The sequence below is a fragment of the Psilocybe cubensis genome, chromosome 3, assembly GCF_017499595.1.
Source record: "Psilocybe cubensis strain MGC-MH-2018 chromosome 3, whole genome shotgun sequence".
Lineage (NCBI taxonomy): Eukaryota > Fungi > Basidiomycota > Agaricomycetes > Agaricales > Agrocybaceae > Psilocybe > Psilocybe cubensis.
The window spans coordinates 1,440,025-1,461,417 of record NC_063001.1 but is presented as its reverse complement, the minus strand read 5'-3'; the positions used below and the strand labels follow the sequence as shown (position 1 = coordinate 1,461,417).

Sequence of the window (21,393 nt, the reverse complement as noted above, 5' to 3'; positions counted from 1 at the left end):
GTTGGTTGTTATGAAAGGACAGCCGGCCGGTTTTGTTTACGATCGCGCCAGCACGTGATCGCGTGACTGATAAAGAGGTATTACTTAAAGGGGATTGAACGCGTAGGATGTACTAATTTAGTTTGAATGTAACATAACCTCAAAAGTGCCAAGTGGTACTTTCATTATACACTTACCCAAGGTAAGCTCTTACAATAAGAATCTAATCAAAGGTTACTCTAAAATCCGTCAGCCGGAATCCCCGCCGCCTTCTCCGCCTTTAACCTCTCCTGGTTATAATTCACCCACCAGCTGTGTGACTCGTCCTTTCCAATAAACTTTCCCTCCGTGTCCATTTCGTCCCATGGTTTGGGGGCAAGGATGTAATGAATGTTCTTCACTTGGTCATCCCTCCATATCTTATCGTGAACTCCTGGCCATCGTAGAGTCTTTAGCGCATTATAGATGTATGGAAGAGGCACCCAACGGCCCTTGAAAAGATTTGTCAAGACACTTTGGTCGGCAAAGTCAAGATTGGGCAGCGCGTCGCTATTAATGTAATCTATAATGAGGTCGTATACAGCCTGAGAGGGATTGACGACTTGTAGACCACCGTTCATGAAGCCTAACGGCCCTACGGAAGGGTCTGCAGCGACGACTTGTGCTTCGTCAGGATTGTCGTGCTGCGAGGTAAACGCACAGTTGGCTGCGATCCTACATAGAATAGGTGTATAAAAGAATTTCATATACAGCTGAACTAAGATTGAGGTGGACATACCAATCCTTGGGGTAGTGTGGCTTCTTGAGAGGATTGCAAACGCAGGCATGACCTGCAGCGAATACTCTTCGGCCTTGCCCAGATAGCTCGGGCGGATCAAGTTCCAGGTCCATAAGTTCATCCATGTTTTTTAGAATAAGCATGTCGCTATCCAACTGGACGATACGATCGTATTCTGTAAGTGAGAAAGGGGTAAGCTTGGACCAGCAGTCGTAAAATCGCGGATCGTTGGAATAATCTTTGTGAACGGCAGGGAGTATGTAGGGAATGCGCTTGGCGGGGATACCGCGGGAGGCCAGCGCAGCAAGACCAACAGGAGGGAAAGTATCAGTATAGAGAGCCAGGAGTGGGTATGCCGATTTCTGAGCTTTCAGTGAGTAATCTAGGGTAAGCAGGCCAGAGAGATAATCGGTATTGGTTATGAGGGTAGTCCAAACTGCAGAGACGATGAGAAAAGACCGATAACTAATAGGAAAGAAAAACCTTTGCGGGATTCGGTGGGTCGTGCCATGATTGTGGTATGCAATTGAGGGAATTCGATTTGCAATCATTACGATGGTCTATAAGTATCTCTGGTCACATGATCGCGCGTCATTCACCCTTACAGCCGCGACAGTCCGCTGCGGCGCTGCCAGGAATGCCAGGACTGTCTCCTGACCAGTGGCCCCCGGCACCGAGAGTACGGTAGTAATTATTTCGAGACGCCGGGGAGCATAGATAACGTACAATGATGGGTATTTTTGACAAATTCCGCAAGATAGATACGAGCGATACGCAGGGAGTGCTTGGTCCAGATTTGGCTGTATTAGTCAGCTACACTGCCACAGGTGTTCAGCTCTCACCAACCAATTTCCGACAACTTGACGCCATGACAAAGTCTATCCGAACGCTCACGACCGTCGCCAAATCTCTCCCCTCCGCCGCATACCTAGGACACAACAATGGCCCCGCCGTCGTCTCGACTCCCCATGATTTGACAGACGCCCAGAGGAGCATCTTGGACAGTGCGCTTCGCGTCGACCAGGCGGGAGAAATAGCTGCCAATTATATCTACAAGGGCCAGCTTGCTGTGCTCGGTCGTGATAGAAAGGTCGGACCATTGATCCAGGTAGGCGTGCGTCTCTCATCTCTTTCCAGCATTTAACAGTCTGTTAGGAAATGTGGGACCAAGAGAAGAAACATCTGGTTGTTATGGACAAATTGCAAGTGCAGCATAACGTTAGACCAACAGTTCTTTCCGAAGTTGCAAAAGCCGCAGGTTTTGGGCTGGGTGTTGTTACTGCTCTCATGGGAAAGGAGGCGGCGATGGCGTGCACAGAAGCCGTAGAAACGGTCATAGGGGAACATTACGATGAGTGCGTCCTGTCTTAGCGCCTGTTCGGTAAACCTCTTGTAACTTACTTTTTATTCAGTCAGTTAAAGGAACTAGACTCGTTTCAGACAAGCCACCCAAGTGTTCCCCTTCTCAAAAGTGTGATTCGCGAATTTAGAGATGATGAGCTCGAGCATTTAGATATTGCGGTGGTGAACCATTCACAGCGTGCTCCTGCTCATGCGCTGTTAAGTAGCGTAGTCGGTGGAGGTTGTAAGATTGCTATTGAATTGTGCAAAAGATTCTAAGCCATCAAAATCTTTGTATTATGAACCCTTCAAAGTTCCAAGCAACATGAGACTTGTAATATTTTAAACAGGCAATTGAGAGGCGACTCACATGGAAAGTTACGGAACGGAATCACCTAGGTCTAGTTCTTAGTTTGGGATTCCCGCTCACTTATGGCTACTGGTTCTCCCTTGCGTGTCCCCGAAAATGAATATTTGAGCTGAAGAAAAGGAGGGTCTGTGAGCCGCGATAAAAGCAGGCAAACGTAAAACAAACATTGTATTGGTCGGCGAAATAATAAACGGCAAGCGGGGCAACAATGAACCCTAGGATACCTGTACGTATTGTCCTGCGTGTCCAGCGAAAGTTTAGGTAGGCCTCTTCACGCTGGGGACCATACTTATGAATTGCACAAGAAATCAAGAGTTCAGAATAATACCATGGTGTTGAATCGCTCGATGGCGGGGTCAATCTAGAGAAATAATCGAGTTCGAAAATGCACAGTGGGCATGGTATATTACTGCACCTTTACCGGTCCTACAACGAATGCATTGAAGAATACATATTAATGAACTGAAGGAATACTTACCGTGGCCCATTGTGTCTCTGAGTTTGTGGTCGTGGTATAAGTGACACAAGTGTGTGATGTTTGTTTATTCTTTGTTTACACTATTTCTTGTCTTCAACCTTCATTCACTCTAGGTCGATTTTCATCCTATGGCTTACAACCGAGAATGGGACAGGGGCAAAGATACCTGGGACGACAGCTACGGCTGGTCGGATAATAGAGGAAATGTAAGAGAGCGAGAAGAAGAGTATTATGGGGACGGGAAGAGACGCAAATTCAACAATGGGGTACGTGGCTCTTGCCGACTGTGCCTGCCCTCTCTAAGTGTATTCAGGCTTACGATAATTCTCATGGATACGACGGAGCTGGATATGAAAATTCCTACAATCGACATCAGCAGCATCAAGACTGGTCGCAGGATTATGGACATGACGATCATTCACGGGGAGGTGCAGGCGGGTTTGCTAAGAAGCGTCTCGTACCCTCTGAACCGAGTCCTCATGTCATCTTCCTTGGTTTGGATCCTGACTTCACAGAGGCCGATGTCTGTCGACTCCCATGTTCTTGACTCTTTTTGTAACCGAGACTGAAGTTCGCTTCCTACCCAGCTTCAGGCATACCTCGTTTCAAATGGCTGCAGCGTGGAGACGGTGACAATTATTCGAGAGAGATCATCAGGCACTTCACCTTTGTATTTGCTCCTGCACATGCATTAACGTACTTCGCCGTTGGATTTTTAAAAGGTACATCGAAAGGCTTCGGCTTCGCGCAATTCACAACCGTCGAACATGCTCGCGCTTTTGTGGACCCTCTTTTCCCCTTCATCCAAATGCCGCCACCCGCATCTCATGGAGCATCTGCAACAGCCGCTTTCTACAAGGCGCTTGAAACCGGTGCTCCTCATAACGGCCGAAGAGTGAAAATCGATTATTCGCAAAGCGCTATGCCACACGACAAAGGTCGCATGAACAGAGGGAACATGAACGATGGCACACGTGATATTGGCAATGCTCAGAGTCCTGTCCTCCTTTTCCGCGGGCTGGACCCTCTTTCTGGACCGCAAGCCATATACCAGGCCATGCTCTCCTCTGCGGGACCTGGAAAAGAGGGGGCAAAAGGAATGAGACGGATAATTCTCATTAAAGACAAAGTCACTATGGCCAGTTTTGGCTTCGCATTTGTCGAATTTGTGGATATCACAGTGAGTTGTATTGCACGCATATTCCACATCACTTGTTAATTCACACGCGTTCATAAGTCTGCCTCAAACGTCCTCGCGGCAACAATGTCCGCCCAGTTACATCCCTCCGGCTTTCGCATATCTGATCGTCCGGTGGCCGCATCTTTTGCGCACCCTTATTCTTTCCAACCAGTGACCGACTTCCTCCAAAGAGATGAAGCCTGTCTTACCTCGACCAACAGTCTTGGAGGAATGGAAGGTACATGGGTTAGATATTGGGATGAATCATCCACAGTCGCGGTGCTTGAGTTCAAAGTAGAGGAACCTCCTCAGCAACCTTCTCAGTCAAAGGACAAGAAAGAGAAGAAGAAAAGCAAAGGTGGCAGATTCTATCACTTCGTATTACCAAAATATTCTAATTCGTTCCAGTTGACACAGATCATGCAAAAGCAACAGCGGCTGCTCCTTCCGCTCTTCCAATATCGGACAAACCTGTTACGTTGAGTTTCAGCAAAGGCCCAGTCAAGCTGAATTCAGGTTTTTGATTCTGCCTCTTTCTTTTGCCAGTCCAAAATTAACACTTTATTAGCTACAGGTTCTTCCAAAATTCCTGTTCTAGGGTTTTCGTTGGACGATTCCAATACCGTTGACGACACGTCTGATGAACCTCCTTCTGAACCGAGCAAACGTATGTTTTGATCTTTCTTCGTTACCATGTTTTCTTTACCTTGCTTCTAGCTCTTGTTGTGAAGAAAGTGGCCCCTCTCATTGCAAGCAAGAAAACTGCCAATAACATCAATAAATGGAATCAGGTTCAAGAGGAACTTGCACATGACCTTCCCACACAGGCAGCTCCTGTTGTAAAGCCTGTTGTTTCGTCTTCTGCTGGTCCGTCGACTATGAAGCCTGCGGTAAACGTTGCTGCACCGAAAGCGACCACACCGCCGATCGGAGAAGTCGAATTCGAATTTTCGGATGTCGCTTCTCTCACTTGTTTACTTTGCGCGCGGCAATTCAAGACCATTGAACAACTAAAACGACACAACAAAGAATCTGACCTGCACAAGGTGTGTAATGCGTTTCTTGACAAGATTTCGTACCTATCTGATGGGACCTCTTAGGCTAACTTCAAAGACTCCAATTTGCGGGACATTGCTCGACAGAAAGTTGCTAGCAGGAAGAAAGAGAAAGAATCAACACCTGAGCAACCAAAATATCGAGATCGGGCTTCCGAACGCAGGACACTCTTTCATCAGCCAGATGCGCCTGTACTTGAGAAAGAAATCAAGAAGAAGGATACATTATCACGAGCACCGACTCCACCTCCTGCGCCTCCCACCAATCCGGGGAAAGATGAGAGCAATGTCGGTAACAAGTTGTTGAAAATGATGGGGTGGAAAGAGGGCACTGGGCTCGGGTCTGAAGGGGATGGCCGTGTTAATCCTATGTTCGTATGCCTCTCTGTTTCTCAATCCTTCATGTACTTACCATATGCACCATACGACTAATAGTGAAACCTCGGTATACACCCCGGGAGTCGGTTTAGGTGCCAGCAAAGGAAAAGATATAGGCAAGTACACTGAAGGGTTTACCAGCTACGTACACATGGCCCAAGACTCGGTAAGAAAGTGATATCTCTTGGGTTCAGAAGCAACGCTAAGTAGTTATCAGGCTCGCGAACGATACGGGGCCTGACATTGATTTATGTACAACCTCTTGGTTTTTCTTATTTTCGTATATCTATGTTGTTCTTTGTCTAATCCCCAATGCTATCGATATACTCTTAAATCAAATAGTCGGATTGTTGTTCGATGTACAATCGATTGTTTAAATTATATGCAGTCTGGCAAAGCGAACAAGAATGATTGAAGGAACCAAAAAATATAGTAATGAAAATATTTGGTAGCGGCGAGGTTCGAACTCGCGCGGACTTTCGCCCATTGGGAATCAAGAATAACTTAAATCCAACGCCTTAGACCAACTCGGCCACGCTACCGATCGTTAGGGTGTAGCTTCTTTAAATCTATACGTCGTATTGCTGCTTGGGTACATACCTGCTAACATAGGCTGTGCAGCTAAGTCTATAAATAGGCGCATCTTACCCCTGAAGATATTGATTTTTCCTTGTAAAATCCGTATTGACTTCCCATACGCCCGGAATAACACAGCCCTGATCATGATGCCTGGCGCTGGTTGGGGCTCAGGGCTCTGCACAGTGACTTTAATATCTAGCGCTGAAGGAATGTCAGTAGATCCCGTGAGCTAATGTCAGTGAGTTGCGTTGTTTGTCCGAAAGGTGCCTGGCCGTCCAACGTCACGTCTCGGAGTCTTATTATGCACCTTTCCTCTTACCAGACCGCAGCGGATTCAAGCACCTCGCCTTGATGAGCCTCTCAGATCTCCTTGCGCTTTCAGGCGTGCCGGGTCTGGCTCCTGCAGTCAAAATATGTGAGTTCAGGTATAGGTCGTTCCCAGGTCACCCTTCTAATAAGTTGCTCGGATACGATAGTAATATCAACCTATGAGGGAATTGAAAGCGTAAAACTTTATAAAGTAGGTTCGCCTTCTCAGGACTCATCCACATTCCGACAATGGTACACACTAGGAACAATGTAAAGATATGAGTGGACGTTGCGTCGGCCTTATGGTGGCTCTGAGAGATAGTTCGAAAGGATTAGAAGGCAGCAAAGCCCTTGAAATTGCTGATGAAATCGAAATGTGAGTTGTTTGACTGGTAATATCGTTGAACATGGTGTTGACCTTTTCTTTTCAGTATCATTCTACGCATTGACCGAAAGGTGAAGGAATGGGCATCTTGGCCTCATGTAAAAAGCTTTCTTCAACAAAAAGATATCAAAGAGGGTATTGCGCGCCTTCATAAAGATATCGATGCAGCTATGATGAAGTTCAGCGTAAGATCCTTTTTTGACCCTATGGTTATAAAGCTCATGCGTCTGCAGATTCAAATGAACATGGAAATGACTCGGAATCAAATGGAATCCAAAGCCATCCAGGAGCGCGATAAAGCAGAAATCCGAGAAGTCCTTCAGATAATCGTGAAAAGTACCGATGACATGAAAGCGATATTAAACATGCAGTCCGTTGATTCCCGTCCCGTCGAACAAATGATGCAGAGTCTTCAAACGGTACCGATTACTTGATATCTCAATGACATGGGTAGTAATTGTCTGACGTTATTGCTTAGGAACTAATGGACCCTTATTTGCAACCCAAGGAAGAAGAAGTTTTCAAAGCTGGCCTTTGGGAGCTACACGAAAAGACATCCAAGCTCCCGCCTCTAACGGATCGTGAGTCATTTATTTTCTGTCCCACATAAATGGTTGGCAAGTTAAATTTATTGATTGGATCGTTCAGTAACTGGGCAAGTGACCCTGAGTTCTCATACGACGGTGGCCAAGGGGTTGTACAACGATATCTATCAGGGTGTGTTCAATCATAATTTTATTTGGTCTAATCCTAATCATGTTCCGGTGTACAGGTCAATGGCTTGACAGGGAACCAGTTAGTCTCCACAGCGGTTCATGTGACAATAAAATCTCACCCATAGGATAGGTTGCTCTGAGATTGCCTAGGGCTCTTGCCAATAACCCTGATACCCAGGATGTATGTTTCTGCTCTTCAACGCATTCTAACTCACCTCATTTCTTTTCAACCCCAGCGTCTGCAACGAGAAGTGACAATTTGGAGAGAGCTTAATCACCCCAATGTTGTTCCTCTGTATGGGGTCATTTATATCGACGAAGATATTTACACTGTACGCGTGTTTTCATTGCATTTTCACGTCTCTATTGAATTATCATCTTTGTAGGTCAGTCCCTGGATGGATAATGGGACTGCGCTCGCCTATTTAAAAAAATATCCCACAGCAGACCGCCTGAAGATCTTAATTGATGCTGCATCTGGTATGCTGTTGCTCGTAGTATGTGTTATTAGATGCCACTCTCAAATGGTGATCATTTAGGGCTAGAATATCTCCACAACCGAGGCATAGTACATGGTGATCTTCGAGGAGTGAGTTTTCAAAGGCTAGTTGAGTTTGTGCCGTTCTAATATTGCCTCCAGGCAAACATATTGATATCCAGAACTGGTGTTGCGCGACTCTCTGACTTCGGTTTGTCGCAATTTCTTGAAGACGTAAAGATTTTTTCCTTTTTCTTTCTTTGTTCTGCATGTCGACATTAAGATTTTTAGCGTGGACAAGGCATGACTTCAACCCAAAACATCAATCCAAGATGGTTTGCACCAGAACTTCTTCAAAATGCTCCAGTATCCACCCATTCTGATGTGTGGAGCTTCGGTATGGTATGCCTTGAACTTCTGAGCGGGGATGTTCCATACAGCAGCATAACCCGCGATATCGCTGTACTCCGTGAACTTGACAACGGCAAACTGCCAGAGCATCCTGGGAGAGATAAAGCTTTGCAAGGACTTTCAGATGAAATGTGGGAGCTAATGAAAACTTGTTGGACGAAACGACCTCAGTCACGCCCTTCAATTGTAAGCATTAAAGCCCAGCTCATTGAAATTAAAGGTCGCATGGTATCCGACGGTGAGTATTTTCGTTTCGCACCACATCTCTATTTTTTGCTGACAGTAAGTCTGCCTAGACTCTAAGGTTAATTTGTCAAAGCGATGGATCAAATTCACGTCCAGTGCTGCACGCAACAACTCCAGTAGACCTTCAACTGGTGACCATAATGGCAGAAGACCATCGACGGCTTCAAGCGTCATGACAACAATGTCCTCTATTTCCAGTCAACGGGCACCTACTAATTTTAATGAGTATCAAAACCAAGACGAACTCTCTCCCCTAGTTAGCTCGCCTTCTCGTAGGTTTTTCAAAAGACATACCGAACCCGTCCAGCCACGAAAGAACTCTTCCTCGAGCACAAGTTCCAGTTCAAGCTCCAATCCTATAGTAAAGATTGACTTTGATCCACCGTCATCCCCCACATCACCTCGTAGCGAATCGAGGATATTCGGCGAAATAAGTTCTCCACGACTGGAACTACCATTGGTGTCCTCCTCGTTGCCAGTAAATATGGGGTCTCATTTTCGACCGATCGAAAGGTCTAAATCCCACGATATAACTTCTCCAGTTAAGAGTGTGCGCTCTTCGAATTCCAGCATTCACATAACAGGCCCTCTTCGGGAGGCAGTACTGGACCCACGTATCATTGTCGATGAAGACAACGGAGTCGTAGTGTCAGGTACTCTGGAAGGTCTGGTAGATCGTTTGATTGGTGCAAACTTCAGTTAGTCCATCACCAAATGTGTCACTTTTTGCCCAATGCTAATTATCCTTCAGAAAGTTCACGAACTGATGTCGAATATCAAGATGTCCTGTTGACTGCCTGTGCGGATTTCACAACCCCAGAGGATCTATTTGCTCTTCTGTCTCGACGCTTTTACGATGCAGAACTCCAGACAAAGGAACATCCTGAAGACAGGGTCGCAATCCAATACAAGTATGTCGTTCGTTCAAGTCTATTAGTATCACTACATATACAAGTATATTTTAGCATATTCATGGTCATGACATATTGGATCTCACACAAACACCTTCAAATTGACCACCAGTTGCTCTGGCAAATGAGAAATTTCTGTGAAACTGCCATTCGCACAAAGTCATCCACAACCATGGTCAACAAAGCGAGTGATCTGTTGGCCCTCGTGGTAGCAAGGGTACGCACATACGTCGCTGTCATTCTCAGGATCCCCAAACTGACATGTATATCTGGTAGTCAAAAAAGGATAACTCGACGCCTAGTATTTTAGTGCCTGGTCGAAAATTACTTTCAGCTTCCCAGATCAAGCCTCTGGACTTGGCCATCGCTCTTACCCTTCTCGAAGGAGACAAGTACAAAGTACTAGTCCCTTCGGATTATATTGCGCAGCTTAGAAGGCACCCCGGGTATAATAATGTCGAAGGCGTCTACACGACGAACAACAAGATAATATTATGGGTCAAAGACTCCATCTTGCACTTTGAGACAGCACAAGATCGAGCAAGTGTCCTCAAATTCTTTATTCACACAGCAACTGTAAGAAAAGCATGCTTATATCTTCTTAAAACATGACCAACACTGCATTCGGTATAATAGGAATGCCGCAAACTACGCAACTTTGGGTCTCTAGTAGCCATTGCAATCGCGCTGCATTCCAATCCAATAGAGAGGCTACGCCTCACAAAGGCAGAGCTTACGCCTCAGATGCAAGCGAAACTTGACAGTTTGGGGGATATCATCAATCCAGATGGAAACCACAGGGCATACCGAGAAGCATTGAACGAAGCGACAAATCCGGAGGAAAAAGGTTGCTGCATTCCTTGGCTAGGTTCGTACCAGCACTGCGTCTCATTATCCTCTGACACTTACTCATCAATTATAGCCGTGCATCTCAAAGAACTTCACCTCGTTCTGCAGAAATACCCCCCCACTCTTTCAGGTACCGATGGAAAGCCTTTGATTAATTTCCAACGATATGTCAAGTTCATGGCCCACGTCAGAGAGGCTATTTCCTATAAGCCTCCTGATCTGGAACGATATCGCCTACAAGGCCAACTAGATTACCTGGAAAACCAGCTTCGAAATCTTCGACTGTCCGACAATCCTGATGAGGAGCTCATGGCGCGCAGCCGAAAGTATGAGACTCAGGAAACCATCGACTATCGTACCCGCAAACCTCAGTTAAAGACCCTCGGATTCAAGACCTCATGACATTGCCGCGATGATGCCCATCTAATTTATTCCTACATCACTGCTGGTGAAGGCGTGCTTTATATAGAGTATGTATTCATATTTTCTATCTCTCTTTATTATAACTTCTCTCGGTGACATTTCGGAAATTTATTCATGATACCATCCTATACCACATTATCGTACATATATGCCCAGGCTGCTATTGATACCACACACATGTACATGTATAATTGTAATCAATCGTTTGACATATTTATTTACGCTTGCGATTCAATTTTAACACTTATAGATTTCAAACCAGACGAACCGAAAGCGAAGCGATATTGCAAAATAAGTACAGGAGTAAAAAAATGACAAGAGCAATAGAGACAAAGGTGTCAATAATGTACAGTGCAAACACAAAGTTATCTAAAAAAACAGCATCTTGAGAAATAAAGATAAGAAAGGGAATGAGGAAATTAGGGATGAGACGGAATAAACGACGGAAAGACAAATTAGCCAGCGAAACTCCAAATTTTGATCGTACAGTCATCGCTTCCAGAGACGATTTTATCTTCGGCAAGGCCGATGCAGCTCACGGCAGCTTCGTGCCCAATCAAGGTGCTATTGCAGCTCTCCTTGTCCCTTGACCACACCTAAAATTAAGCAAATTAGTTCAACATGCTCGTCATAAAATAAAGAAGACCAGAGAAAAGAAACTAACCTTGATCGTTCGGTCGTGGCTACCACTGACAAGCCTCATCTTGTCGCTTGCAACCGCCCACACACCCTCGATATGCCCGAAGTAGGTTCGCATAGCTTGACCGGTTTCAATGTCCCACAGCTTGATAGTGTTGTCTAAACTGCCAGAAATGAGAATCGGCTGCTTGCGTTTGGGCACAAATGCATCCGCTTGATGCTGCTCTTCTGCATCGGCGCTGCCAGAGGCGTTAGGACTACCAGCAACAGCCGTCTCCTCGACCTGCTTGCCCTCCTCCTCATCACACTCATTAGCAAGTAGGAGGCGCATACTTTGCACCTGCGCACCATGACCAACAAAGGTCCGCACACACGTCCGCAGATTCAAATCCCAGAGCTTGATCGTGCCGTCGTCAGAAGCGGAGAAGAGCATCTTGCCTGGGTCAATCTGGGAGGATGAGGTGTTCGTGCTGCTAATCGGGGATGTCGAACCCGAGACGTCAAAAATAGATTCACCCGTCGAGGAGTTCCGCGCGCCTGGATTGGAGTCCCATAACTGCACGGCGTTTACCCAGTCAGAGTGGCCACGGAGCGTGAACGCACCACCCGTGCGCAGATTCCAGACCTTGATCGTCGAGTCGACGCTCCCGCTCGCGAGCACGTTGGTGTCAAAGTTGAGACACACGACGCCCTCACTGTGCCCGTTGAGCGTCCTGATGCACTTGCCGCGGCGCCAGTCCCAGACCTTGATCGAGCAGTCCATACTGCCCGTGATAAGCTTCACCTCGTCGAACTGCAGCGCACGAATCGCGCGGGTGTGGCCCTTCATACATTGCAGCTCCTGGCCAGTCTCCATATTCCAGACACGGACCGTACGATCGTAAGATCCGGTGATGAGGACAGGGAAGGCGGGGTGGGAGAGCGTCTCGTTGAACTGAAGGCACATCACGCCGTCTGTGTGGCCCTTCAGTGTGCGGACGGTGTACCGGCTTCTGCGCCAATTACGTTCGATGGTCATTCGTTCGCTGTATACGTCCTTCCATGGTCGCGTGATAGAAGGGGGCAGGAAATCTGACGGGTCGGGGGCAAGTAGGGTAGAGGAATAGGAGTTGGATTCGCCTTGTGATTCATCAGACGACGGACTGGCGGAACGATGACGCTTATTCGGAGGGTACGTAGCACAGGAGGAGTCGGGGGCGCTGCGTTTGAGGGCAGAAGAGGAAGATGGGACTGCTGATGATGATGAGGAGGCTTCCACTTGCATAGGCGGGGGACAAGGCGACCTTGACCTTGGTCGGTAGATACGTTTCTTCTCCAAGATAGGGAGACCCCACCCACACTTGTGACACTTCTGGCCAATGTGCTGCTCACATATGCTCTGCCAGACGATGTTGTCGTCAGCCAGACTCTTCCACCGCTTCGTGACCTGGGCTGCCCTGCAGAGAGAGGTTGCGTCGAGATAGCCTAGGATCTTGAGACTGACTTCGCGGGGTAAGACCGCAAAGGGATCGATGCGGATAAGATGCGCTAGCTGCTCCGTAAGTAGAGACAACTGAGAGAAACAGCACATCGTGAGGAGACCCTGGAGAATGAGGGCCCTGCGGGGATGGGACGAGGAGGAAAAGTTGGACCAGACTGCATTGATCGCCTCCCTGTCCTCGAGAGGCAGGGCGTCGAGCGACTACATGGACAGCCATAAGCGGTTGAACGCTTTGTGAAGACCAGAACAACGCACCTGCTGGAGCTTCAGATTGGTTCCCTCATCTGCCATGCGCTGGTGGCGGAAGCAGAGCTTGCGAGCGGGGGGTTGGTGGAGGGCGGCGGTGGCGGTGCTGTTGTCGACGGGGGCGGGATCATCGTCGACGACGACGAGGTCAGGCTTGTCTGAGTCGTTGGGCCCAGCGAGGCGGGGAGCGGGGAGAGTGTCGCAGACATAGTTTGACTTTTGTTGTGGTTGTGGAAGAGCCATAGCAAGCCGGTCATTTTTTGTGAGTTTGTGGTATATTTATTTCGGGTTGTCTGTGTGCCAAGCTCACGCTTGATTTACGCCACATGTCGCCATCGGTTGGCAATATACTCTGACCTCTCATTTTTTTTGCATTCCTACGTCTTCCGTGCTCATTCTAGCCCATTCTTGTACATTTCATTGCATTTGCATTCAAGATATATAACACAGAAACAGGAGTAACAAAAATCGATGCGGAACATGTAGTATTGCCAGAAATAAACATTGTCTCCTCACTTAGTCCAGCGTGATCTTCAGTTGTTCGAGTGGTATGGGCACAAACGTATCCAGCACAATCGTCCGTGAGGCCAGCTCTGCTTCACAATGTGGTGGCACGAGCCGCCGGATCAGGTCTGGTCGCACCGAAAGCTCTGCGTTTCCATCCTTTCGTCAGCCCACAAGGTCACCCGCACACGTCATTTTAACTCACCTTCGCGTGTAAAGTTGAACAGAGGTGGGAAGTCTTTGCCATTTGGCATCCGTGCGCCCTCGCTCCTCAGTTCGTCAAAGAAGGGGTGGATCATCGCCTCGACTGCACTCAATCGCGCTCCAGGCGTGTACTCCAACAACTTTGACACCAAGTCAATGGCTTCAGGCGCAGTGCGTGGCCGGAATACCTAGATGACGAAAGTGTTGGTTCAAATTGTTAATTGCAGTCTCAAATCCCCTTTAGCAACTCACTTTTGAGAATGGATGCGGCTTGATTTGAGGGAACTTGTGCTCCATATAGTTTGGGTTCATCGTCTTGATTTGTTCTCGAGACGGTGTCCCGAGTACTTTAATGATCTCCACCAACTGATCAATTCCACTCTCGCCCGGGAAAAGGGGCTGGCCGAGCATGAGCTCTGCCATCACACAACCGGTCGACCAAATGTCTATTTTACGAGATCAGACTTTGTCGAGGAAGCAGGTACGGCAAAACTTACCGATGTTGGTGGTGTAGTTGGTTGCACCAAAGATGAGCTCGGGGGCACGGTAGTACCTCGAACAAATATAGCTAACATTGGGCTCTCCAGAAACCAAAATCTTTGCGGAGCCAAAATCGCAAAGTTTCAAGACACCTGTAGCAGGGTTAAGCAACAGGTTTTGCGGTTTGATGTCTCGATGGCAAATGCCGACCGAGTGGATATACGCCAGAGAGCGCAGAAGCTGATACATGTACAATTTGATCTGGAGCATGGGCATTGGTTGTTTGAGTTTTGCATAGTGACGACTGGCTCGGTACACAGTTTCTGGAACGTATTCCAATACAAGATTGAGGTAAACTTCGTCTTTCTGCGAGACAGGCTTGTCAGAAGAAGTGACTGATAACGTCAAAGGTTAAAACCCACCTTGTCTCCATTCGAGTAGAAAAATGCCCGAAGGTCGACTACATTAGGATGAGAAACAAGTCTCATTATTTGGAGTTCGCGATTCTAGGACGATATCGAAATTAGACTGCAGATAGGTAGATCCGAAAAAAGAAAAAGACGGCACCTTGAAGCGTTTGTCCTGCAACACCTTCTTGATGGCGATATCCTCACCATCTTTTGCGGACCCGACGAGCTTGGCCTGGAAGACGACACCAAAGGAGCCATTTCCAACGACCTTGCAGTTTGTGTAGGTGAGGTCTTTGGTCTCGCCTGACTTGCCGTCGGAGGCAATAACTTTGACGACTTTGTGGGGGTCATCAATAGCTAGATCGAGCAAGCGCGTGAAAGATGTATCGATTAGATGCGATTAGGAGCAAAATGGCAGAACAAGTGTTGGCGGGACAGATTGAGGGCGGGGTGCGAGAGAGATCGAAAATGCGATATACATTAGAGGCAGGTTAGCAGATGTTTGAGACAGTAGAACAGAGAGAAATGTGGACGCACGAGAGACCTTGACGCCGTTGATGGGGCCGTGGGTTGTCATGATAGATATGGGGCAGCGGGGTGGTGATACAGAGCGTTTGATGTGGACACAGATGGAGAAGCGTGCAGAGAGGAAGAAGGGCGTAAAGGGTGCGGGGACGAGCAGGAAAGCTGGGGCGTTGGAGTGGGGGCGGTAGAAGCAGGCCTCGGGAGATATCGGACGACGAGCAGAGACGGGGAGTGGCTGGGGTGGGATATGTTGTGGACGGGATTGGCTGGGAACGGGGAGGAGGAGGAGAGTCTCGAGCGCACTGATCAAGTGACAGCCTATGTCACAAATATACCACAACACCATCCATCCATCTCGTTCAATGTTAAAAAACCAACGTTAAGCTTAAAGATCTGGCGCGCTGTCCACGGTGGAGATCTCCCCGGAAACCACAGTGCCCACAGCCATCACAGATCCCCGCGATTTGGCCTGCGAAATGCCACACAGCGGCGGCACAAGAGCCATCGTCGAACCTCTCCACGTGTCAGATGCATCATTGAGTCTGTAGCCCTTGTAGTAACGATCTCGTCCTCGAAACAAGGACAAGGCCTGCGCTATTATGTATCCAAAGCAAATCCACAGGTGGCGATCTTCTCGCTGCCTTTCTTTTTTTCACAGTCAATCACTTGTTTGCTGATTTCAGGGGCACACACTCTAACTTTTTTCTTCTTCACTTGCTCTGGCGATCATCCTCACCAACACCAGCTGAGTATCTGCCCGCTAGCGCCGATTCGAAGAGTACCAGTGAGGCAAACGGCGCTCTGCGATATGTTCTGCACCACAATCTTCCTCTTTGGGCTCCCTCTCCCGGCTCTCGGCATATTAATATCCTTTCGTGTCCGTGCATGCAAGATTTAACATGGTCCTGCAATCTCAAGCACCTTATTTTCATCCTCTATAAAATCTGCCGTGAAATCAATGCCTTCTCTTCCCCAGTCCCATGCTACCTGCCAAATCTTCTACAATTCCCTTTCCCAATTCCCTTTCCATCGACGCACCCACTGTAACTCTTGGGCCTTGCACCGTCATGACTGATTCTCCTATCCCTTTTTCAGAGAAATCTTCTCCACCCCCTGCAGAAGAGCGCACATACTTGGGCAGTGGTACCGCAGATGACCCGTATGTCGTCGAGTGGGATCTCAATGATCCAGAGGACCCGTACAATTGGCCTAAATTTAAAAAATGGGTTATCACTGCCCAGGTATACCTTAGTTTTGGTCCCGTACGCCACTACCTCTAACCCAACTTTAAAGCTCGCTTTGTCCACGTTTACAGTGTCCTTTAGCAGCTCTTCGTACTCGGGAGGCCTGCAACACACGATGCAAGATCTGGGTATCTCATACAACGTCGCAATACTCGGTATATCCCTCTACGTCTTGGGGTTTGCCCTGGGGTAAGCAAATATACCAATCATTCACTGCGTCCATTCGCACAAAATACCCATTCATCCATGCGCAGGCCTCTCATTTTTGCTTCCATGGGCGAGGTAAGTGTCACTCCGTCATACCCCTCTCCATCTATGTCCATGTCTGTTCCATAATTAATTTGTTGAGGCGTGTAGATGTTCGGCAGGGTATGTCCTCGGTTTTTCTCCAAGTCATCTGGGTTACAGGTGTATTAATAGCTTCTCCTGTTTTCTTTTAACTTGCCATTAGCGCATCGTGTTTCTCGTGACACTGTCGTTGTATACAGCCTTCCAGCTCGAAGGGGCTCTGGGGCGTAATTTAGGCACCCTTCTTTCATGCAGGTTGCTAACGGGAATCTTTGGGTCATCTCGTGAGTGTCATTCTCATGAAATAAAGTTCATCTTTCTCTTTCACTACTCCTTCTGATCTCTCGTGTACCTCAGCTCTCACCAATGCAGGAGGTGCCGTCAGCGATGTCTGGAACTTTCGCGAGCGCGGTCTCGCATCGGCCATTTATTCTGCCGTTCCCTTCCTCGGACCAGGTACGCAGTCAACAGTCCATTAACTGCACTCTAAAACTCGTGAATGCCTTTTCTGATATTTTTATATTTTCTACTCATAGTCATTGGTCCAATTGTAGGGGGATTCGTCGTCCAGAACCCCCACCTCGGCTGGCACTTCAATTTTTGGCTCATGTTCGCCTTCTCTGCCATCACCCTCATCGCAGGCTATTTGTGGACACCAGAAACTGTATGTTTTTATCTCATTCCAGATCACCATCTTTTATCTCCTTGGAATTGCATTCGAAGGAACTCTGTCTGACAGCAGCTTTTTTTTCATGATATCACAGTATGCACCTGTGCTGTTGCGATGGCGTGCCCAAAAGTTTTCCCGAGCTTCGAACGGAACAATATATTATGTCTCAACGTACGATCTCAACCAATCAACATCTTTTGGACAAGTCATGCGCACCAACCTTAGCAGACCCTTCGGTATGTAATATATCTAACTCAAGTTTACTTTTATCTGAATTTTGACCGCTGGTTGTCCGCCCCTAAAGTATTTTTAGTGACAGAGCCCATCGTATTTCTCCTGGCCATCTACGCCTCCATCGTTTATGGCACCCTCTATGCGCTCTTTTCTGGCTTCCCCATTGTCTTTCAAGAGCACCGACACTTCAGTCCAGGTGAAAATGGCCTTGCGTTTCTCGGAATCGGATTTGGCATCACAATGGGACTCGCATCCCAGTCCATCCAAAACCGCATCTACTGGAGAAGCATGGACAAGAGCGAGACCGGACGAGCACCACCAGAAGCGTATGTTTATATTAATGATCCGTTCACCAGCTTTACGCGAATGCTCACCTGTTCACGTTTTTCCAGTCGCTTGCACATGGCTATTTTAGGCGCCGTTCTAACTCCAATTGGATTGTGGATGTTCGCATGGTAAGTCAAGAAATACCAACCCATTTACAAAAATGCAACACAAAAACCACCCAAATACCTCCTTTCACCCATTCATCTTCGACCGGCGCAGTGGGAAATAGACTAACTAAAGTCTCTTATTCTTCTTGTATGAAAAAAACAGGACATCGCAGCCTTCAATCCCATGGATTGTCCCGATCCTCGCAGGTATTCCCTTCGGCACGGGGATCTCGCAAATCTTGCAAAGTCTCACGACATACCTAATGGACGCTTACGGCGTCTACTTTGCAAGTGCCATCGCCGCCACCGTCGTGCTACGTTCGACATGTGGTGCCGTGTTCCCTTTGTTCAGTCCGACAATGTTCGATGCGTTAGGCGACCAGTGGGCAATGAGTGTCTTCGCGTGTCTATCCACAGCGTGCATGCCGATCCCGCTGCTGTTTTGGGTACGTCAATTACACCGTTTGTGGAGCATGGAAGGAATAATTCATTTACTGATATCATGTACGCACACGTACCCAGAAATATGGCTGGTGGATAAGAAAACGGTCTCGCTTCGCATATAAGGAATCCGAGTCCGACGAGACGGGCGTTCAGGCGGAGTCGCGACGCGCGGGCAGCACGACGTTTTCGTCCGAAACCCATATCGAAGAAACTGTCTGCGACCGAGACCTGACAACGCCAACGACCAGCGGCGCGCAAAGTCCTACCTTGCATAAAAAAACACTCACAGTCGAGACTGTAGTGATCCCAAAAGTGAACGCGGATGCGAATGCTGTTACGAAAACGGAGACCATTGGACCATGAGAATAACTCCCATGCTCGCGCTGATGAACGGGCTCGTTTATAGAGTTATCTTCTGTTCGCTTTCCTCCATTGCTTACGTCCCACTCTCTTCTTCCAGAACCCAGAATCCCGGTGAAGTTGTCCATCACGCTCCCCCGCCCGTGCGAATTGCACCCAACCCGACAGTACGTTTCGCCTCGAGATGTGTCTATTTATTTCGGCGACTGTTGCAAGTCCACGGGTTCTCTCCATACCCTTTCCATTCCCTCTTTTACCACCTTACGACCCAATACGAACTTTAACGCTAACCTTTTGGCCCTGTATCATTTATACGTGTGTGTACATTTAGCTGTATACTATCGACCTCGTCCTTCCCAGCTCAGGGTACATATCGCTACTTATACTGCCTGCTGCTTTTTCTTGATATATAATTATCTGTATATTAATAGTTTATAACCTTTAGGCCCACTGTTGCGATTTCTTCTATGAAATCCCTCAAGTGTGTCGAGACTATTCATGATTGTGTTGGGTATTAATTATTCATGTGGTGTAATATGTACAAAAATACAAAAAAGTGGATACAATTCAACTCGATGCCAAAAAATATATACAAAAATCTAGAGAAAAAGATAGAAAATCTTACAGCTATTCAGTGTTTCCTTCTTCTCTTCCTTCTGTTTTGTCCCGATGGGTCATAGGCGACGAAAGCACTTCGACCTCCATCCTGGACCTGAATGTGACCCGCTTGGCTCGTGCTTGTACTGGCAACGGCGTTAGGATTGACATATTCGACTGGTTCAGAATCGTAAAATTGATAATCGCGCAAACTAGATGCCCCTTGGATTTCACCGGGGGGGTTGGGTTCAATGTCATTCACAATTCCGACCTCTGTCCGCGTAGTTGGTTGGTTTCTGGTATCCTTCAGGCTCGGATCTATAGGCACCTCCACTCTCAAAAAATCCACCGCAGCCACTGCAGCTTTGTTAGGCCCCCATGCCATACTTGCTTTCTTCGTGATATCGCGGATGATCCTCTTACGATCGTGATCTAAATTATTACGAGGAGCAGGAAATCTAACAAAGCAATGCAATTAGAACAGATTGCAAATAACCAAAACACGCGGCACGTATAAATTAAATCAATCACCTTGCACCGATGTGATTAAGGACCAATTTCTGCGCGCCGACTCTCTTTGCAAACGCGCCTGCCATTTCGGGAGTCGAGTGACCCAATGACAACGCCGTCTCTAGCACCTTTTCTGCAGAGCGTCTGGAGAGCTTTCCTTCTGCATCCGCAGTGGGTGATATATGAGAATCTGTGGCCTCATGTACCAGAAGAGATGGTGCTGGATTACTGCAGAGTGGAATCATCGCTTCTGGGTTATGCGTATCCCCGAGAATGACGACCTTCCTTGACGGATACCAGGCTTCCTGAAAAACATAGCCAATGCATGGATCTGAAAAAGGGGCGGATCGCGGGTTTAGCAATCAGATTTAGACGGGCTGCATGCAAGAGATAAATTAAGATTCACGCACCCCGATGAAGGATCGGTCCGGCGTCGACTAGGATTTTGCTCATTCTGCCTGGCCCCTCCGTCAGGGCACGCCAGAGACCGTCAGGACCCGCTCTGATGTCTAATCCAGGCAGCTCGGAGTTGTGCATTATGTTGGCCTCTGCAGAATGGAATGAGGTAGACCCTTCAGGTATGGGATCGCAGGGGGTGATAGAGTCGTGGACGGTCAGTAGCTCATGAACACAATACCTGTCGGCAGCTCGAGTGAGTGTGTATTTAAGATTCTGTCGAACAAAGGTCCTTAGACCTGCAGGCCCGAATAGCTGAACAGCAGGCTAGGATAGAAGTTCTAAGCTATAATAAGAAGTTGTGTGCTCACAAACAACTTACTTTGGTTATGACCTGTCCTGGATATAATATTACTTTGGTACGATACAAAAGGTTGCGTAGGAGTGTTATCACCCCCATAATATGATCGGCTGGGCAATGTTTATCTCTAGTCGCGCAAAATAACATTCCAGAAACCTACCATGCATATGTGTGATAAAAATTTTAGAAACTCGGTTGAGCCTCAGATGACTTTCGCCTTGAATATTTGGTTGTGAAGCAAATTGGCGAACAGTGCCTTCTGCACAGTCAACCACTGATCACATTACATTGATTAATTGTGTAAGAAGAAGGTTTAAATATCCGTACTCCAGAGCTCTAGATCTTGCAACATATCGAGCACAAGAGAAGAACAATTTCTGGTTTCTGTTGGACCACCACCGCTGCATGTTCCAAGAAAGGCCACCTGAAAAGATGCTGTTTCCTTGGCCAATTTATTCCGATAATTTTGATCCTTGTAAACATTGATTTGGGTGTAGAGGG

The 21,393-nt window shown here is 47.4% G+C and overlaps 8 protein-coding genes and 1 non-coding gene across 9 annotated transcripts; 4 read left to right on the top strand and 5 right to left on the bottom strand.

Annotated features, from left to right (window-relative positions):
* Positions 1-218: 218 nt before the first annotated feature.
* On the bottom strand, positions 219-1,268 carry JR316_0003262 (Galactinol synthase 2; the record flags this gene model as incomplete). The annotated part of the gene is made up of 3 exons (XM_047889036.1): positions 219-693; positions 758-1,193; positions 1,241-1,268. The coding sequence occupies 3 exons, from the start codon at positions 1,266-1,268 to the stop codon at positions 219-221; spliced, it is 939 nt and encodes a 312-aa protein (XP_047751410.1).
* Positions 1,269-1,487: 219 nt separating this feature from the next.
* On the top strand, positions 1,488-2,377 carry JR316_0003261 (5-demethoxyubiquinone hydroxylase, mitochondrial; the record flags this gene model as incomplete). The annotated part of the gene is made up of 3 exons (XM_047889035.1): positions 1,488-1,865; positions 1,913-2,112; positions 2,170-2,377. 3 exons carry the CDS (start codon positions 1,488-1,490, stop codon positions 2,375-2,377), a joined length of 786 nt encoding a protein of 261 aa, XP_047751409.1.
* A 697-nt stretch (positions 2,378-3,074) lies between these two features.
* On the top strand, positions 3,075-5,974 carry JR316_0003260 (RNA-binding protein 5-A; the record flags this gene model as incomplete). Its single annotated transcript, XM_047889034.1, has 10 exons — positions 3,075-3,212; positions 3,260-3,469; positions 3,518-4,126; positions 4,184-4,484; positions 4,535-4,642; positions 4,695-4,793; positions 4,844-5,172; positions 5,227-5,552; positions 5,617-5,725; positions 5,948-5,974. 10 exons carry the CDS (start codon positions 3,075-3,077, stop codon positions 5,972-5,974), a joined length of 2,256 nt encoding a protein of 751 aa, XP_047751408.1.
* Positions 5,975-6,005: 31 nt separating this feature from the next.
* Positions 6,006-6,101, bottom strand: JR316_0003259. Its single transcript has one exon. It is a non-coding gene; the product is annotated as a tRNA-Leu (tRNA).
* A 648-nt stretch (positions 6,102-6,749) lies between these two features.
* JR316_0003258 (Serine/threonine-protein kinase STY17) lies at positions 6,750-10,845 on the top strand (the record flags this gene model as incomplete). Its single annotated transcript, XM_047889033.1, has 18 exons — positions 6,750-6,823; positions 6,879-7,017; positions 7,066-7,251; positions 7,311-7,413; positions 7,481-7,549; positions 7,605-7,627; positions 7,679-7,729; positions 7,785-7,880; positions 7,935-8,028; positions 8,088-8,137; positions 8,189-8,260; positions 8,318-8,675; positions 8,734-9,381; positions 9,435-9,594; positions 9,649-9,811; positions 9,871-10,170; positions 10,231-10,462; positions 10,517-10,845. The coding sequence occupies 18 exons, from the start codon at positions 6,750-6,752 to the stop codon at positions 10,843-10,845; spliced, it is 3,147 nt and encodes a 1,048-aa protein (XP_047751407.1).
* Positions 10,846-11,321: 476 nt separating this feature from the next.
* Positions 11,322-13,474, bottom strand: JR316_0003257 (putative E3 ubiquitin ligase complex SCF subunit sconB; the record flags this gene model as incomplete). The annotated part of the gene is made up of 3 exons (XM_047889032.1): positions 11,322-11,462; positions 11,531-13,186; positions 13,241-13,474. 3 exons carry the CDS (start codon positions 13,472-13,474, stop codon positions 11,322-11,324), a joined length of 2,031 nt encoding a protein of 676 aa, XP_047751406.1.
* A 273-nt stretch (positions 13,475-13,747) lies between these two features.
* JR316_0003256 (Glycogen synthase kinase 1) lies at positions 13,748-15,406 on the bottom strand (the record flags this gene model as incomplete). The annotated part of the gene is made up of 7 exons (XM_047889031.1): positions 13,748-13,881; positions 13,941-14,127; positions 14,192-14,385; positions 14,437-14,785; positions 14,842-14,925; positions 14,987-15,186; positions 15,367-15,406. 7 exons carry the CDS (start codon positions 15,404-15,406, stop codon positions 13,748-13,750), a joined length of 1,188 nt encoding a protein of 395 aa, XP_047751405.1.
* A 1,015-nt stretch (positions 15,407-16,421) lies between these two features.
* Positions 16,422-19,031, top strand: JR316_0003255 (Major facilitator superfamily multidrug transporter mdrA; the record flags this gene model as incomplete). The annotated part of the gene is made up of 12 exons (XM_047889030.1): positions 16,422-16,595; positions 16,648-16,787; positions 16,853-16,880; positions 16,956-16,967; positions 17,050-17,170; positions 17,244-17,342; positions 17,423-17,550; positions 17,651-17,792; positions 17,861-18,116; positions 18,183-18,245; positions 18,388-18,670; positions 18,747-19,031. The coding sequence occupies 12 exons, from the start codon at positions 16,422-16,424 to the stop codon at positions 19,029-19,031; spliced, it is 1,731 nt and encodes a 576-aa protein (XP_047751404.1).
* Positions 19,032-19,659: 628 nt separating this feature from the next.
* On the bottom strand, positions 19,660-21,059 carry JR316_0003254 (Zinc phosphodiesterase ELAC protein 1; the record flags this gene model as incomplete). Its single annotated transcript, XM_047889029.1, has 5 exons — positions 19,660-20,083; positions 20,157-20,466; positions 20,546-20,858; positions 20,914-21,002; positions 21,053-21,059. The coding sequence occupies 5 exons, from the start codon at positions 21,057-21,059 to the stop codon at positions 19,660-19,662; spliced, it is 1,143 nt and encodes a 380-aa protein (XP_047751403.1).
* Positions 21,060-21,393: the final 334 nt, after the last annotated feature.